Source organism: Thamnophis sirtalis, unplaced genomic scaffold (genome assembly GCF_051295495.1).
Source record: "Thamnophis sirtalis isolate CommonGarterSnake01/CBP01778 unplaced genomic scaffold, rThaSir2_p1.2 scaffold_1, whole genome shotgun sequence".
Taxonomy (NCBI): Eukaryota; Metazoa; Chordata; class Lepidosauria; order Squamata; family Natricidae; genus Thamnophis; species Thamnophis sirtalis.
In genome coordinates, this window is record NW_028261381.1 from 57,594,120 (window position 1) to 57,610,417 (window position 16,298).

At 37.1% G+C, this 16,298-nt stretch overlaps 1 protein-coding gene across 13 annotated transcripts in view; it reads right to left on the reverse strand.

Annotated features, from left to right (window-relative positions):
• BIN1 (bridging integrator 1) overlaps window positions 1-16,298 on the reverse strand; it is a 133,095-nt gene that overhangs the window by 54,069 nt on the left and 62,728 nt on the right. For all 13 annotated transcript variants that reach the window (XM_087712237.1, XM_087712223.1, XM_087712228.1 and 10 more), the window contains exon 2: window positions 7,977-8,057. In XM_087712237.1, the coding sequence (XP_087568363.1) occupies window positions 7,977-8,057 (81 nt within the window). The remainder of the gene's footprint in view (window positions 1-7,976; window positions 8,058-16,298) is intronic.

Below are 16,298 nucleotides of genomic sequence, written 5' to 3' on the forward strand. Positions count from 1 at the left end.
GTACAAAAGACTGCACTTCCCCTTTCCTTTTATCTTCATAAAGGGGGAGTTTAAAGAGAGGAAGCTTATACAACATCTGTTTCAGGAGGTAGCAGACAAAGAATATATGTTTCCTATCATGGTCCCCCTTGCTCTTACTCTAAAAGTGTTTATGTTTTCATACTTAATCGTGTGTTTTAAAAATAAAAAATCATAATAGGGTTCCAATTATCCAAGATTTAAACGTACAGGTATATGTTTCTGAAATATTCAGATTCTGTTGCTGATGTTGACTTTGCATTCATTGTACTGAAAACCCTTATAAAATGAGTAGAATAATCTTTTTACAAACTTTAGCTTAGCTTTGGAAACTATCAATTACAAATTATTTCTGTATATGAGGCCTCCAGAAGGAGAGAGGCCAGGGTATACTGTGTAGGCTGTGCTGATCTTTATGTCAATAAGACCATCATGTCAACAGAAAATTAAACAGAAACAGATTCTTCCACATAATCACCATAGGTGCCAATACAAGCTCCCAAAATAATTTATTAGGAATGCAAGAGTTCCAGAAATGTTGAAGCAATGGGGAAAAATAATAATAGGCTTTCCTTTAAATGTCTGGGGATAGGGAAATAAATACTTGGCAAAATAATAAACACAGTACTTAACTCTGCGGTCAATTAGAATTTTAAAAATAACTTAGTCATTTAAAATTTGTATTATGTATAGCCTGATTTGCTTATGCAAATATATTTGTTGTAAAAATTGAAAAGTATAATTCATTTAGATAGCAGTTGCACATTGACTGGAGCCATTTTTATTAATTATTATTTTTTGCACTTATGCCAGAAGCATCAAGGAGCTTCTGGCTTGTAAGGATTGCCCTGTTGGGGCTTCCTATAATGTCCCCAGCAGGAGCTGGAGTGAAGGACAAGAGCTCACCCTGTCCCACAGAAGCATCCGGGCCTCGAACGCAGGCTTGCTACAACCAAGTGTCCTAACCACAAGAGTCATTGTATTCACTACTGGAACCATGTTGAAATATTTTCAGTTTTAAAGCTGCTGAACTCTAAAATGTGTCTCTTTCCTTCATTTCTGTGTGTTTTGAAGAAGCATCCCAGCCAAAGTTAATCCTGAAAATCATGGAGGCCATCAACACTGTAAGATATGCCAGTAGTAGTGCTGAAAAAGCAGCTGACTGGTTACACACTAATTGCAGACCAAGAAACAGAACTCAGATGGATGATCAAGCTGAGTGATGTTTAATCTGTTTTGGTATCATTATGGTACCCTTAAAAGCTCATAGATAGGAAGTATTCTAGTTCTATCCTTGTTAGGACAAGTATCCACTGTAACATGAAGCACTTTTACTGGGTAAGGCTAATGCATCAGCTCTAATGCTATAATGAGATAAGAAATAGCATTATAGCTAAGTAAAAGCGGTCATGAAAGAGAAACACAGAATTTTGCCTATTATAGAGAAAGTAACTGGAGCAGATTTTTTCCCTTCCCTCATAGTGCTAAAATCCAGGGTCACTTAATGAAGCTGTATGATGGGATATACAGAAAAATAAAATGAAGCACGTAAAATATGGAATTCATTACCATAGGAAGTTATCATGCAAATTAGACTGACAAAGAACAAAGGAAGCATCTACGTAGATATGCTACTACGGTAATCATGGTATAGATTAGTAGGATCACTGAAATTAGTGTACCTCTGAAATCCAAATGTTAGGAAACACTGCCAGAGGAAACACTGCCATGCACTGCTTCACGTACAGGTAGTCCTCAACTTACAACCAATTATGAGCCCAAAATTTATGTTGCTAAGTGAGAATTTTTTTAAGTGATTCTGGTCCTATTTTACTACTTTTCTAGTCATATTTGTTAAGTGAAACAGTGCAGTTGTTAAATTAGTAACATGGTTGCTGAACGAATCTGGTTTCCCCATTGACTTTGCTTATCAGAAGGTTGCAAAGGTGATCCCAGGACCCCAGGACACTGCAATCATCGTAAAAGTGAGTCAGTTGCCAAGCATCCAAATCTAAATCATGTGACCGTGGAGATGTTGCAACAGTCATAAGTGTCAAAAATATAGTCATAAGCCACCTTTTTTTCAGTTCCATTGTAATTTTGAACTGTCACTAAGCAAACTGTTGTAAGTTGAGGACTACCTGTACCCTTTCTCTAATTGTCTGGTTGACCATTATAGGACATAGAATGCCATAGTAAGTAGGTCTTTGGCCTGAATAAAGGTAGTTTGTAAATGTTTAGAAGTGTTCAGAGTCAAACTGGAATAATCAATTTTATAATCAATTCCAGTTTGGGTCTGGCAAAGAAAATATACATGTTTCCATTTGGACAAACAACTGCTAAAAAAGCATTTGAATTTAAACAAAGAATCAGATTCAGTTGTTACCAGCCATGTAATTGCTGACACTTGGCTCCTACCATCTTATGAAGCCATCTTAAAGATGAAAGGCATGCCAGAACTGAGATATGTTCACAATGGCCAAAACATATGGTTTTATTGTCCGTATATAGCCATCCTTGGAGAGGTGGGGGGTGATGGTTATAATATACATATAACCACAGGTAATCCTTATTCTGCAAATTTAGGAGTATATGGGGGATAGACAGCTTAGTGTGACCGATCAGGAACAGCTGGGTTTCTCTCTGACACTCAGGCACATAAGAATGCAGGAAAGACTATCTTTCTGTCATTATGCATCCATTAAGTCTTGAGCCTCGTCAAATGTTTAATGCTATTAACAGAACAGAAAGGAACAGGAGAGATAAGGTGGTATGTTTAATACCAACACTTCATTTGCTATTTAGAGATATGGCAAATGAACATTTCAGATCCAGCTCACAATCTGCTTTTTTGAGATACTGAATTTGAGGCTCATTATTTCTGTATACCTAAAAGAACTTCAGTGGATGCCATAAAAGATGGGAGATAAATTATAGTGACTAGAAAAAATACATTGTCAGAGAGACAAGCAAGTTATTTTCATCAAAACAAGAACCTACATTAGACTATGGTATATATGTTACAGTAACTATCATTAAAGCGCTTTGCAAGATCATTCACAGCATTTCTTCTTCCTTTTCTTTTCCTTTGCCAAAATAGACACAGTCCAGGGCAGAAGGCTCTGTGCTTAATTGCAGTTCCTAGATATGGGAAACTAATTCATTGGGAAATATTCTTAACATGAATATTTTCCCAGACAGCAATTTCCAGAAGTGGGAATTTATGAGACTACAGCATAACTGTTCTCTGTCAGTTGACCAAGAACAACTGCCATTACAACTGAAGAAGTTAAGCAGTTCCAAATGTAACTATTTGTTGAAGAAATAATGGGGGGGGGGATCTGCTGATTAAATCAACAAATGCAGTGAGCAAGGCAACTATTAGCTAATACAATAAGATTTCCTTCCAAACACATTCATATTGTATGTTTGTCTACCAGTGGTGGGTTCCTTTTTTTAAAACTACTGGTTCATATGTGTGCGCACGCTTGCACGCACATGCAAAACTTCTGTATATGCATAGAAGCCTCCTGCCACCGCCACTACCGGTTCACCTGATCCGGGCCCGAACCGGCAGAAACCCACCTCTGTTGTCTACATATTGAACATTTAAAGCATTTATAGAATAGAAAACAGAGTTGGAAGGGAGCTTGAAGGTTTTCTAGTCCAACTCCCTACTTAGGCAGGAACCCCTACACCACTTCAGACAAATGGCTATCCAACATCTTCTTAAAAACATCAATCATTGGAGTATTCACAACTTCTGGAGGCAAGCTGTTCCATTGATTAATTGTTCTAACTGTCAGGAAATTTCTCCTTACTTCTAAGTTGCTTTTCTCCTTGATTAGTTTCCACCCATTGCTTCTTGTTCTGCCCTCAGGTGCTTTGGAGAATAGTTTGACTCCCTCTTCTTTGTGGCAACCCCTGAGATATTGGAACACTGCTATCATGTCTCCCCTAGTCCTTCTTGTCATTAAACTAGACATACCCAGTTCCTGCAACTGTTCTTCATATGTTTTAGTCTCCAGTCCCCTAATCATCTTTGTTACTCTTCTCTGCATTCTGCACTCTTTTAGAGTCTCCACATCTTTTCTACATTTATGTATATTTCTATTGTCTAAAATAATGCTACTATTTTGAATGAATAAAACCCCCTTTTATTTTGTTTTAAACATGTATACATTTCTGTTCATAATGTTCATCTGAGAGCTGTTTTACAATGCAAATGTTGAAACACTGTAGTTGCTTTGATAGTTGGGGGTGTGTGTTTCCTTTTAAATGATAGCATGAGTGAATAGGAGCATGCTCCTAGCTGGGTTTGTGTTTATTTTCTTATGTTTTAATCTATCCTGGTAAAAAAAAAAAAAGCAGAAGCTATTCGGAAGAACTATGCAAAGGACAGATCAAGTGAAGGAGAAAGTCGTCTTCTGCTTAGCTCCAGTTGTGCTGTTCGTCAAACTGCAGAGGTACCTCAGATTACTGGAATGTCCGCGCCTCTGCCAAAAAAGTCAACCCATGTTTGGTTTACATGACACATATCAAGGTCAGCCTCTAAGCTAACAGGGAGGTACATCTCGTGCCATTTGCAGGATGAAAGGAAGCATGCCCATAGATCTCTGAATGGACATACAAGGTATTTAGAACAAGATTCCCTTCCCATTCAGGAATAAGAAAAAGTTGACAGTGTAATGCATGAGCGAGACAGCTAATTTTATATCCCTTCCATTTCACGGTGGACCTCGTTCCCACTTGACTGTACAAAAACAGGGTCTTAGCTCAGGGCAAAGCAAAGACAGTTGTCTGTTTGTCTTCCCAGCAACATATCAAACAATCGGCCCATTCTTCAATAGATTCCTAGATGCCATTTCTATCCTTCCTGGGACTCCAGCTTAAATAGAGAAAGGTCTCTGGCTTCATAAAATTGACTTCCTTTAGTACTTATATTTCCTGTCGCTACCATAAATGTGGTTTCTCAGACCCAAATATAACCCCAAAGCAGGCAGGATAATGAACAGTGAAGTAGGTAGTCTCAACAAAGCTAAAAGCCTTAGAGCCAGAAAATCCCACATGTTTACCCAGAGAGTAGCAGTGACTATCTAATAATAAAAAAGGAAAGCTACAGCTGCAGTGATAGGTGCTGGTCACCACTTCATCCTTTCTTCTATTTGGGACAACCAGCTAGACAATATAAATTTCCAGATGCTCCTGTTATGTTTACTTTTAAAATATCTAATGATCTTCCTTAGGAAAATTATGTTTGTCCCAAGTACATGTTATTGTTTAGCAAACCAGCTCTGTTTGGTATGATTGTATTATTTTGTATGATTGTAATTACAAAGCCTTTTTAGAGACATTTTTTTTTGTATTTAATTAATATTCCCTTGGGTTTTATTCTTATACAAGGGTAAACTTTGTTTTTCTGGCATCAAATATTTTCCCAGATGGGGGAAAAAAAGATCTTGTGATATCCTGTGAAATTTCAGTAATTTTATCCTGATCTCAAATGATCCTGAGCAAGAATGCTGAATTCTCATGAGAATTCAACCAAGAACACTGACTTTTAAAGAAATTGCAATGTCCCCCCCCCTAAAAAGATCATATCAGCTGTTAGCATTATTTGAGCTTATATTAGCCAATAAACTTGTAAGTTTTCATTCATTTTATTTTTAAAATGTTTGTATTTAAATCCATGCAGAGGGATCCATGGAAAGTGTTTAAGATGCAATGGAAGTGATGGGAATCCATGATACCAATCCAAGTGCTAATTTGTTAATCAAGTAGAAACCAGTTATAAAACACAGAATGCCATGATGGGGAGAGGGGAGATTGTGTACTTCTTTACAAAAACACATGTGACTGTTTAAAACCCTCAAGAATTCTGCTTTCTGAAAAACCATTCAATTTAGGGTCTAAATTATGTAGTGTAAGGGCTGAGGCTGATACTTACAAGATGGGAATGTGAATCTCAGGCAAGACAGAAGAGTTTTGTAAACTCTAAGCAAGCCTCACCCAATCTCAAGGCCAGAAAGGCTATGACCAACTTTCTGTTGATTTGAAAATGCAGAAGAAAATTTAGAATTTAAAATGTGGGGCAAAACAGTCACACCAGCTTTGGGTTTCTGTATTACAAGTAATTCTCGACTTACAACTGTTCATTTAGTGTCCGTTCAAAGTTACAATGACACTGAAAAAAAGTGACTTTTGACTGTTTTTCAGACTTATAACTGTGGCAGCTTCCCCATGGTCACATGGTCAATATTCTGATGCTTGACACTGGTTGATATATATGATGGTTGCGGTGCACTCGGGGTCATGTGTTCAGCTTTTGCGAGCTTTTGACAAGCAAAGTCAATGGGGAAGCCAGATTTACTTAATAACCGTGATACTAACTTAGCAATTGCAATTATTCACATGACAACAGTGGCAACAAAAGTCATAAAATTACATTATTTTCCCACTCTGCCATGCTCACGCTGTATTGTGAATTTTATCAAGCACCAGGGAAATCAGAAGATTCAGGCAGTCCAAATGAGTATGGAGATTTATTGCAAGCTTAAGGTCTCTACAAGAATCTGAACTACTAATGGTCAAGGGAAATTAGTGGGAGTTAAAAATAGAAAGGAATTCAAGGACTTAAATCTCTTGTGGGAGCTCAGGGACTCATGACCAACAACATGTTTGATCCCTCCCTCAGGCTCAGCATGGTCATCTCCTACAAATTGGTGCTTAAACTTATTTTAATGGAAACACTTGCTTACACAGTACTGAAGAACTTCTCTACTTCATGCTTTTAATCCAAAAAAGCAGCAAGTTGATTCCTAAATATGGTTGACATTTCAGTATGTTATAAGGGAAACTACTTATTGCATTAATGTAAGCTAAAAACATATGATTTCAAAAATTGCATCATGTACTCAATGAAATGAATGCATGTGTTATTTATAACTAAGCATGAAAATGACCTAGCAAGCAAGAATTTTGCTCAAAATGGCCAAACTTCTTTTCTGCACACATATAGAACCAACTAGTGTTTGGGGATATGGCATCTGACTATGGGCTTTGCATTTTACAGTCCCTGATAAGATCATTTACTACTCCCTTTAAAATGATTTAATAATTACAGTGGTACTTAAAACTGTGTGATTTTAATTACGTAATTAAGTAATTACTTAATTACTTTTAATTATTCAATATTTCTGCATAAATATGACAAACACATTCCACATATGTTCTAAAATAAATTAAATTATATAACAAATTAACAAAGAGAACCCAAGTAAACAAAGACATTATAACATTATAAGACAATACTTTTATTCATTGTTCTACTTGCATTTTTTTAAAATCCAAGTTTTTTACATGTGCTGTTGACTGGGTATAGTCTGTTCCATGCACATCTTTTGGAGGGGACTAATTTGTTTGACCTTTTGTCATTTTTTTTCCTCTCGTAACAATGTTATTTTATGTTTGGATGGTCCATTTTTGCAATTATAGAGCAGAAAATGCTCAATTATATTTTTATGTTGTCATATGTTGTATTCTAACAAGGACAACTGGAAAAGAAAGATAATTATTTGTTCTATTGCAGATTAAGTAAGTCATCAAAGTTTAAAAGAGGAGGCTATCTGCAATTTTTAAGTATTGTATGCTATTCTCAGGGACGGAAAAATAGTTACAGCAGTAATCAATGTCTCTAAATTTTGCCAAATAAGCCTTGAAACTTTTATACCATACTGGAACCTAAGTACTGTATCCCAAATCCTTTCCTGACCATCTGGTATTGGTTTGGAATCAATTAAGATCAGGGAAGAAAAAAGATATTTCATAAATTAAAAGAATAAGTAAACAAATTTTGATTCATTTATATATTTATAAAATTTGTATGTCCACCCATCTCATTGAAAGTGATTGTGGGTGGTGCGCAACAGTCAATGAATGAATCCTTAAAACTCACTTACCAGCTGTTTGTTAAAGTTTTGCACACACTGTTCAAATTGCTCATCTTTTGTTTCATCCGCTTTGCCAAGTTTCTGGAGGACCTATGAAAACAAGAAGGAAGAAGTCAATATTTACAACCACACAAAAAAAAACAATATTTTTTTTTGTTTATTTTAAACAAAAATAACAGAAAAAGTAGGCATGGGGAGTAGGAAAAAGTACAGTTTATGTTAAGTATAGTCCACTCAGTTGTAGAGCAAATACTTCAACTACAATGAGTGATAAGCAGTGGTGGGTTGCAAATATTTTTACTACCAGTTCGGGCGCACTCCTGCGTACGCTCTCTCTCATGTGCAATGCTTCTGCACATGTGCAGAAGCTTCTGCACATGCACAAAAGCGTCTGGGTGGGTGAGCGGGGCCTGCTGCTGCCGCTACTACTGGTTTGGCCGAACCAGGAACAACCCACCACTGGTGCCAAGGCCAGTTCAAGACTCTGACCAGGCTGAGCAGTCATCACAACATAAAAATGAGGGGAAGATTATCCAAAGACCAAGTTCAGCATAAAGTAGCATCACAGGCTGAGGGAGAACTCTTCAGTGTATTTCTGAGCTTATCCTTTCAAAATGATTGGTGCAAAACTTAACTAAGAGCTTAGCATTTTTCTTCACAAGTTAACATTGTTATTGAGTTATAAGATAAAATAAGATACAAAATATGAAAGTAAGTAGGAAAGCAGTAGGGAGAAAGTGGAAGGGGGGAGTGAGGAAGAGTTGAGAAAAAGAAGCACTGATGTCCGATTCTCTCTGTTGCAGTCAAATAAGGCATTAACATCAAACCACAACTTTTTGGGGTTTTTTTTCATAATAATATAAACTAGCCATTTCTATAAGGATCTGTTAATCTAATCGGTAAAACTCAAAATCAAAGTTTCATTATTTTCCACTTCAAGCACAAAGTTCAGAAGCGGTCCCCATGTGGAAACAAAAGTACTTATATTCTTTTCTTTAATCAAAATAGTCGATTTTGCCATTTCAGTCAACTCCATCAGTTTCTGCAGCCACTCGTCCTTCCATTTTTGTGTGTATAATAATCTTGCTGCTGTCAGCATATATAGTGTCAAAGTTCTATTTTTTTTCTCTTTTTCCATTAAGCCCCAAAGGAAAATTTATGGTTTCATATTTATCTTCATTTTCATAATTTTCTGTATTTAAATATGAATCATGCTCCAAAAAGTTTTTGCTTTATCACATGTAGAGAGAAGCTTAGCATTTTTCTTAACCAACTTCATTTTCTGCTAAAGTAAAAAGAAGAAATGGCCAATAAGAGCAATGGGGCATAACCTACCTATGTTATCCATCTACATTCCATGATAGGAGAGGGAACATTTCAGATGTTGCTTTCAGGAGCCAGCCTGCTGACTGATAATGAAGACAGTTGGAAACTGTAATTTAGCAACATCTGGAAGGCAATCAGTTTTTCTTCAACTCTGCTCTTTATAACATAAAGGGAAAACTCTGTGGGCTGCAGGTTTTTAATTAAATTAATTTGATGAAAACTAATTAGAGAGGCATGGAACTGAAAAGTCAAAAGAACAGGAAAGCAACCATGTGCAGTGTAATTCTGTTCCCCCTTCAAAAACGTTAGGGCATCGTCCCTACAAAATGGTTCTTTTGTGAAATATAGAAGGATTAAGTTCATATGCACAGCACAGAGTTATCACTCTTGGACTTATGAGAATTGAATACACTTCTGTCTAGGATTAGAAATAGCCCCCGGAGGCTCCTGTCATAGGGACATGATTCTGTCATAAGGAAGGACCAGAATAACTATGGCAAGCAGCCAGGCCTCTCTTAGCATTGAGAGACCCTTTTTAACAATGCAGTTCACACACCATTTGAGGCAAAGTAAAATTTAATCAAGACACTTCATTTATCAGCCATTTCCTATTAGTGCTCTTTGTATGGAGTCAAGCGTGCTGCTGCCATGGCGGGTGGCCTACAAAAGCTAACTCAGGGCTGGCTGGCTGGCTTTTTTGAATGACTGCATAGACACAAGCAATAGTAGCCACAGTGTCTGTTGTTCACTTTAATTGCCTGCCCCTTCCCCTTCATACACTGATGACGGCTTTATACATTATGTATTTTTTAAGTGAACAAATAATCTATTTTGTATGCACTCAGAAAGCCAATACATGTTGATGCAATAACCAGCCATAACAAAGACCAGATATGACCATTTGTCAAGCCTACTTTTAATTAATTTAATTGTGTGAGAGAGAGAGGCGGGGAGGGAGGGAGGGAGACTCAAAACAGTCCACAGACAGTGATTGCCCACACAGCTGTTTCATTACTATGGAAAAAGAATACCCCAGCCCAGTTATGTCTGACTTTAGGGAGCAATACTCATCTCCATTTCTTAGCGAAGGGAGTCAGTGTTGTCCAACTCCCTGTTTCTGTTGCCATATGGCCAACATGATTATACGCCAAAGCACACAGACCTCTGTTATGTTTCCATTGAAGTAGTATCTATTTATCTACTTACATTTGCATGCTTTCAAATTTGCCTGTAAACCTGAGATGTCCTGATAGTCTCCCATCCCAAAATTAAAGAGGTCTGACCTACTTAGCTTTTGCCTTAAGATCATAAAAAATAGACCAACCACCAACTCTTACTCATAGAAAGAAATTTCAACCATATGCCAAACCTTAGCCAGCAGATTGTTCCAACCCTTATTATCCTTTTAGAAACTCACAAACTTGAATCAATTAGCTACACATTCTTATAAATAAAATGAAACTATCATTTGATTTCATCACAACAGTTAATTAGGTAGAGCAAATTCTGATACAAAAAGGTTCTTAAAGTGTCATGTTTATGTATTATAATCATAGAAAAAAATAGACTCAGCCTGTATTAACAGTTTGTTTCTGTGCTCTCTTTTTTCCACATTCAGTGGATTAATACATGTAAATATTTAGCAAGGATCTTTTGAATAATCTGGTTTAATATTCAAATTTCAAAAAATGCAAAGTCATGGCGAGTTGGACTTTTTTCCCATCACAACACATAGATGTGGAATATCATTTTTTAAAAAAACAACAACGTTTTAATGAACTTTTAGTTTCAGTAGTTATATAGTTCTTGGGATCCTGGATATTATCCTCATCCTGATTATTCTTTTAGCAAAAAATGTATTGACTTTGTAAAATGACTATTTTTCAAATTAGGTAAAAGTTCATTTAACCCAAGCAAATATTGTGACTATGTTGTAATATCTGAAAGGTTTCCCCTATAAAAAAATAGTATACATACAAAATGCAAGATACCAGTTGAAAACTTTCAAGTTCAGATCATTTGTTTAAGCATGGATTATTATAAACTTCAGTTGGATTCACAAACCACACAATAGCATTACACATCTGCAGTATCAGTGCTTTGAAAGCACATACTACTTGGAATTAATTTACAGTCAAGAATGCCAAATTGTGGTAAAGTGACCGTACTTCTAAAAAATCAAATATAATTATTAGGGATGTATAACACCCCTTGTTAAAATTCAAGAAAGGTTTTTCAAAGCCCATAGCAGCACAAATGTACCATCTATCTGTAACTGTCCACCTGAAGCTGTTGCATCATTTCCTGAGACTACATACCAGTAGTTACTCTCTTCAGCTGCCATGTGATTCTCAGAAACAGCGGCAGTTACTTTAAAAAGCTACAGAACATTGCTTCCCATGTCCTCTGAAGCACTTTTTGGGACTGGATGTGAAGCACAGATCAGCCACTGACTGAATTGCAGCAAGCTCCTTTAAGCTACGTTTTTCTTCCTTTCCTGTAGTCTCCCAAAAACCTGTTCTTGCAAAATCACAATTACCACTGGGAAAAGTTCTCTTTGATACCAATAGCAGTTTTCCTCCTATTGCCAAATAATAGCCTGGAAGGAACAAATTTCTGAAAAGATTAAGTCTCTTTCTATGCTTACCATGATAGCACCCCAGGGCTGTTTTCAAAATCCATTAAATGCAATAAATTATAGACCAAGTAAAACATGTTCCGTGTGTTTACTTGGTCCAGAGTTTTATATATATATATATATATATATATATATATATATATATATATATATGTGTGTGTGTGTGTGTGTGTGTGTGTGTGTGTGTGTGTGTGTGTGTGTGTGTGTGTGTGTGTGTGTGTGTGTGTGTGTGTGTGTGTGTGTGTGTGTGTGTGTATATATGTTAGTTAGTTATTTATCAGCACAAATACAATATATATATATATATATATATATATATATATATAGATATAGATATAGATATATAGATATAGATATAGATATAGATATAGATATAGATAGATAGATAGATAGATAGATAGATAGATAGATAGATAGATAGATAGATAGATAGATAGATAGATACCTGTCACCCTGGCTTAGCTAATAAGGAGTCGAACTCTGTGGCTTAATGGTTAACACATCTGCCTAAGATGCAATATAGCACAGGTTCGAATCCCAGTAAGGGTATGGCTAGCTGATGAGAGCTAAATAGCTTGAAATAGATCTATACTAGTCTCCCTTTATTTATTTATCAGCACAAATACAACACAAAATGTAACAAAAAGGCAACAGTAAAAATATTGGGTTTCTGTCTGGATGGTCTCTTATGATGAGCCGATGGACAGAGAGTGGAAGTAGTGAGCTTCCTCCCATATTTGGGCATACCGGGGGTTGTAACTATATATATATATGCAGCATGTCTTTATTTACTTATTTTATTTATTTTATCAAGCATGTATAAGATAACAGACATAAGTATAAACATAAACATGAATACATGAAATGAATATGAATAAAAGGGAACATAAGGACATGGATGGTAGGCACGTTGGTGAGCTTATGGATTCCCCTTACAGACCTCTTAGGAATGGGGTGAGGTCAACAGTGGACAGTCTTAGGTTAAAGTTATGGGTTTGGGGATGAAACTACAGAGTAAGAAGGAAATTGTATGGTTACATGATATAGAATATATATAGTGATAGCAATTAGATCTGTCTGCACAGAAGATATATATAATTCATATGTATTGAACATTTTGTCAAGTAGTAGATATTTAAAATGGCTTCCATGAAAGTGTTTAAAAAGTAGACAGCAAAAGAAAATCTGCTTTTCAAATGCCCTTCCATCTCTGATAATATCAAACACCCTGAACATTATATAACCCTATTCACACTACATACCACTACCCTTAACTCACTAAGAAAGCCCCAGTGATCACCAAGTCTATATTTTTAATGTGAAAATTCTATGGAGGATTCTTTCCTAAAATTTAAAATCTCTAGAACAGGCTGATTATGAAAATGCATAAAACACAACAGTTACACAATTTATAAAGAACACAGCTCTACGGTTCCAAGAAGACTGAAGCAGAAAACATGAGGATGCATCAAAGCAGACAGCAAGATGCTGCTAGCTGTTAACAACAGGCAGCTCCCAGCCTTCAGGAACTTAAATGGGACTCAACCCAGAGCAGAACTGAATAGTTCAGCCAACCATCTCTCTCACACATGTGAATTTAAATCAAAAACTGGACTCAGACAGGGACTCAGCATGAGAGTTTTAGCTGACACAACAGCTGGGGAAAGAAATGTGCAGTAATATGCTCATTTCCCATTAATTATCAGTGAGCTCACAGGATAACACCCATTCCCTGAAGGAGTACAAATGGTGTCAAATATTAATATTCCTCAGCAACGTGGGTTTTCCCTCTCCCACTGTCCCAGTGTAATGCCATCATGCATAACCTATGAGATCAGTCAAAAATCTAAGACTTTACTTGGGTTGGAGTGTCAGATTGATTACAGGTATTAATGAAGCAGATCTGCCTATGCAAAGATTATGTTGAAAAAGACAATCAATGTAATTCTCAGTATTGGCTTCAGGGGGAAGGGATAAAGGAAATTGCTGCCTCAAAGAAGGAAAAGGAGAAGATCACACATATGTAGAAAGGTAAAGGTTTCCCTGTCAATCGTGTCTGACTCTAGAGCAGGGTACGCATCTCTGTTTCTTGGCCGAGGGAGTCAGCATCATCCAAAGACAATTTCCGCTGTCATGTGGCCAAAGTGGTTATATGCCAAAGTTGCACAGAATGTTGTTACCTTCCCACCAAAGTGGTATCTATTAATCTACTTTTATGTGCATGCTTTCAAACTGCTAGATGGGCAGGAGCTCAGGTAAGTAACAGGAGCTTACCCTGTCACATGACACTCAGGTCTCAAAACCAAAATGTCAGTTCTGCAGCTGACAAGCTCAGCATTTTTAACCATCAAGCCATCCACCCCGTCATGTATGGTATATGAAGCAGAGCGATAAAGCTTTGATGTGGTTGCATGAAATTTAGCGAAGCTCCCCTTGTACCTTTATTTTCCCACAGACCTGTTGAAGGCCAGCAGTTTTAATTATCGCAATAGGCTGGAATCTGACCCCAATAACATGACAACATACTGTCTGAATCAGGCTAAAGCCCCTCTAAGTACTGTTTTGGATTTTTGTTTTGTTGTTGATGTTGTTGGTTTCTTTTTTTGTTTTGCACAGCAGCCAAGCTTATGCATTTATGGTGCTTGCAAGCTGGACAATTGTCCAGACATTCTTTCCCTTCAAATAAAATGTAGTGAAATCCTCTGAGCCCAGGAATGAAAATGGATGCTTGAAGAAGGCTCCAGAACAAGAAGATATATTCTGTTTGTGTCTCAGTTTCTGCCTAAATGAAAAGAGATTACAAAGATTAAAGGCATCAAGGAGGACTATTTGAATGCAATCAGTGATTTTTTTTTAAGTGACAAAACACATAAATATCCAAGTTCCAAGATTCTGCATGAAAATCTTGCTTTTTGGATAGGAGGGCTTGACATATCTCCAGTGTACAATTAAAGTGGCATGTGAAACATATCTGAATAATACAGTTTTAAATAATTTACAGCTATGACTAAAATCGAATTTCAAGTCTCCAATAGGCTAGATTATTTTTGCCAGTGTATTATTTTGGATGAGACCTCCCCAAAGCCAGGCTCTTCCATCCAGAACACTGATCCATCTAAGATGATCATCCATGACACTTGAAATTCACCACTACAATCTCTGAACTAGACTAAGGGAACAAAATCAACAGAGTGTGAATTGACATGCCATACTGACATTCAGCCAGGTTAAAACAAGTAACTTATTTAACAAAGGAAAAGAGTGGGGTTTTCTCCTAAATCATTGACACTAGGAAGGAAGGGGCAACCAGGATGGGAGGAGAAGAGGCTAGGCTAGCATTCTCTCATTGATCTTGCCCATTAAACAGGAGTAGATGGTTATGGAATTTCATGGAGACTACACAGGAATAGAAGTTCTGTGTGCTTTGAGACTGGGAGTTTCAGCCAGTTTACCCAGTGGGATTTAAGACAGAGTTAGTAATATGTAAGTAATGTGTACAATTAAGCTTGCCAAGTCCAGCTCAATCAGTTGTTGAGCTTCCAAAAAATGTTTTTTTTCTTCATCACCCATTGAACACTTTCTTTTGTCTAATATGTCTGGGTCTGCCTTGTTGCCAGGCAACATTGACCTCTTTTTGGAATGATTCATATGATGGATTGTGTCTCATTTTTAAAAACAAAATGTCTAACACATATATTATATAAGCAACAGTGATAACATGCATGCACATTAGACATTTTGTGTAGTCTAAGAGCAAGCCCATTACTTCAGGCTTACTCACATAGTAAAGCTGAGCCTCCCTATCTCTGTCTTCCTCTAAATAAAGCTAACTAATCAAATTTGAGGAAAACATCTAGATAACTCTTTCTGATAGAAAGGGCTGTTCACTAGCTTAATTAGGGTGCCAGGCAGAGGTGGTATTCTACTAGTTCAGACTGGTTTGCCCGAACCAGTAGTGGGCCCATGGAAATCACAGGTGGAGGAGGAATTCTGGGAGTTGAAGTCCACAAGTGTTAAAGCTGCCAAGTTTGAACAACCCTGGGGTTTTTTTTTCAAAAGAGTTAGGGTGCAAGGGTCTTGTAACTTGACAGCTTTAAGATTGCATGCTTCAAATGCCAGAGTTTCTGAGCCAACATTTTGGTTGCTAAGCAAGAGCGTTCTTAAGTGAGTTTCACCACATTTTACAAGTTGGCCATGCCACCCAGTCACATGACTGCCAAGCCACTCCCACTCAGTCACAAGACTGGCAAGCCACTCCCATCCAGTCACATGGCTGGCAAGCCACTCCCACAAAGCAGGCCACACCTCCAGAAGAGGTTCTAAAAAAATTTGAAACCCACCACTGCCAAGTTCCCTCTCAAGGCAAA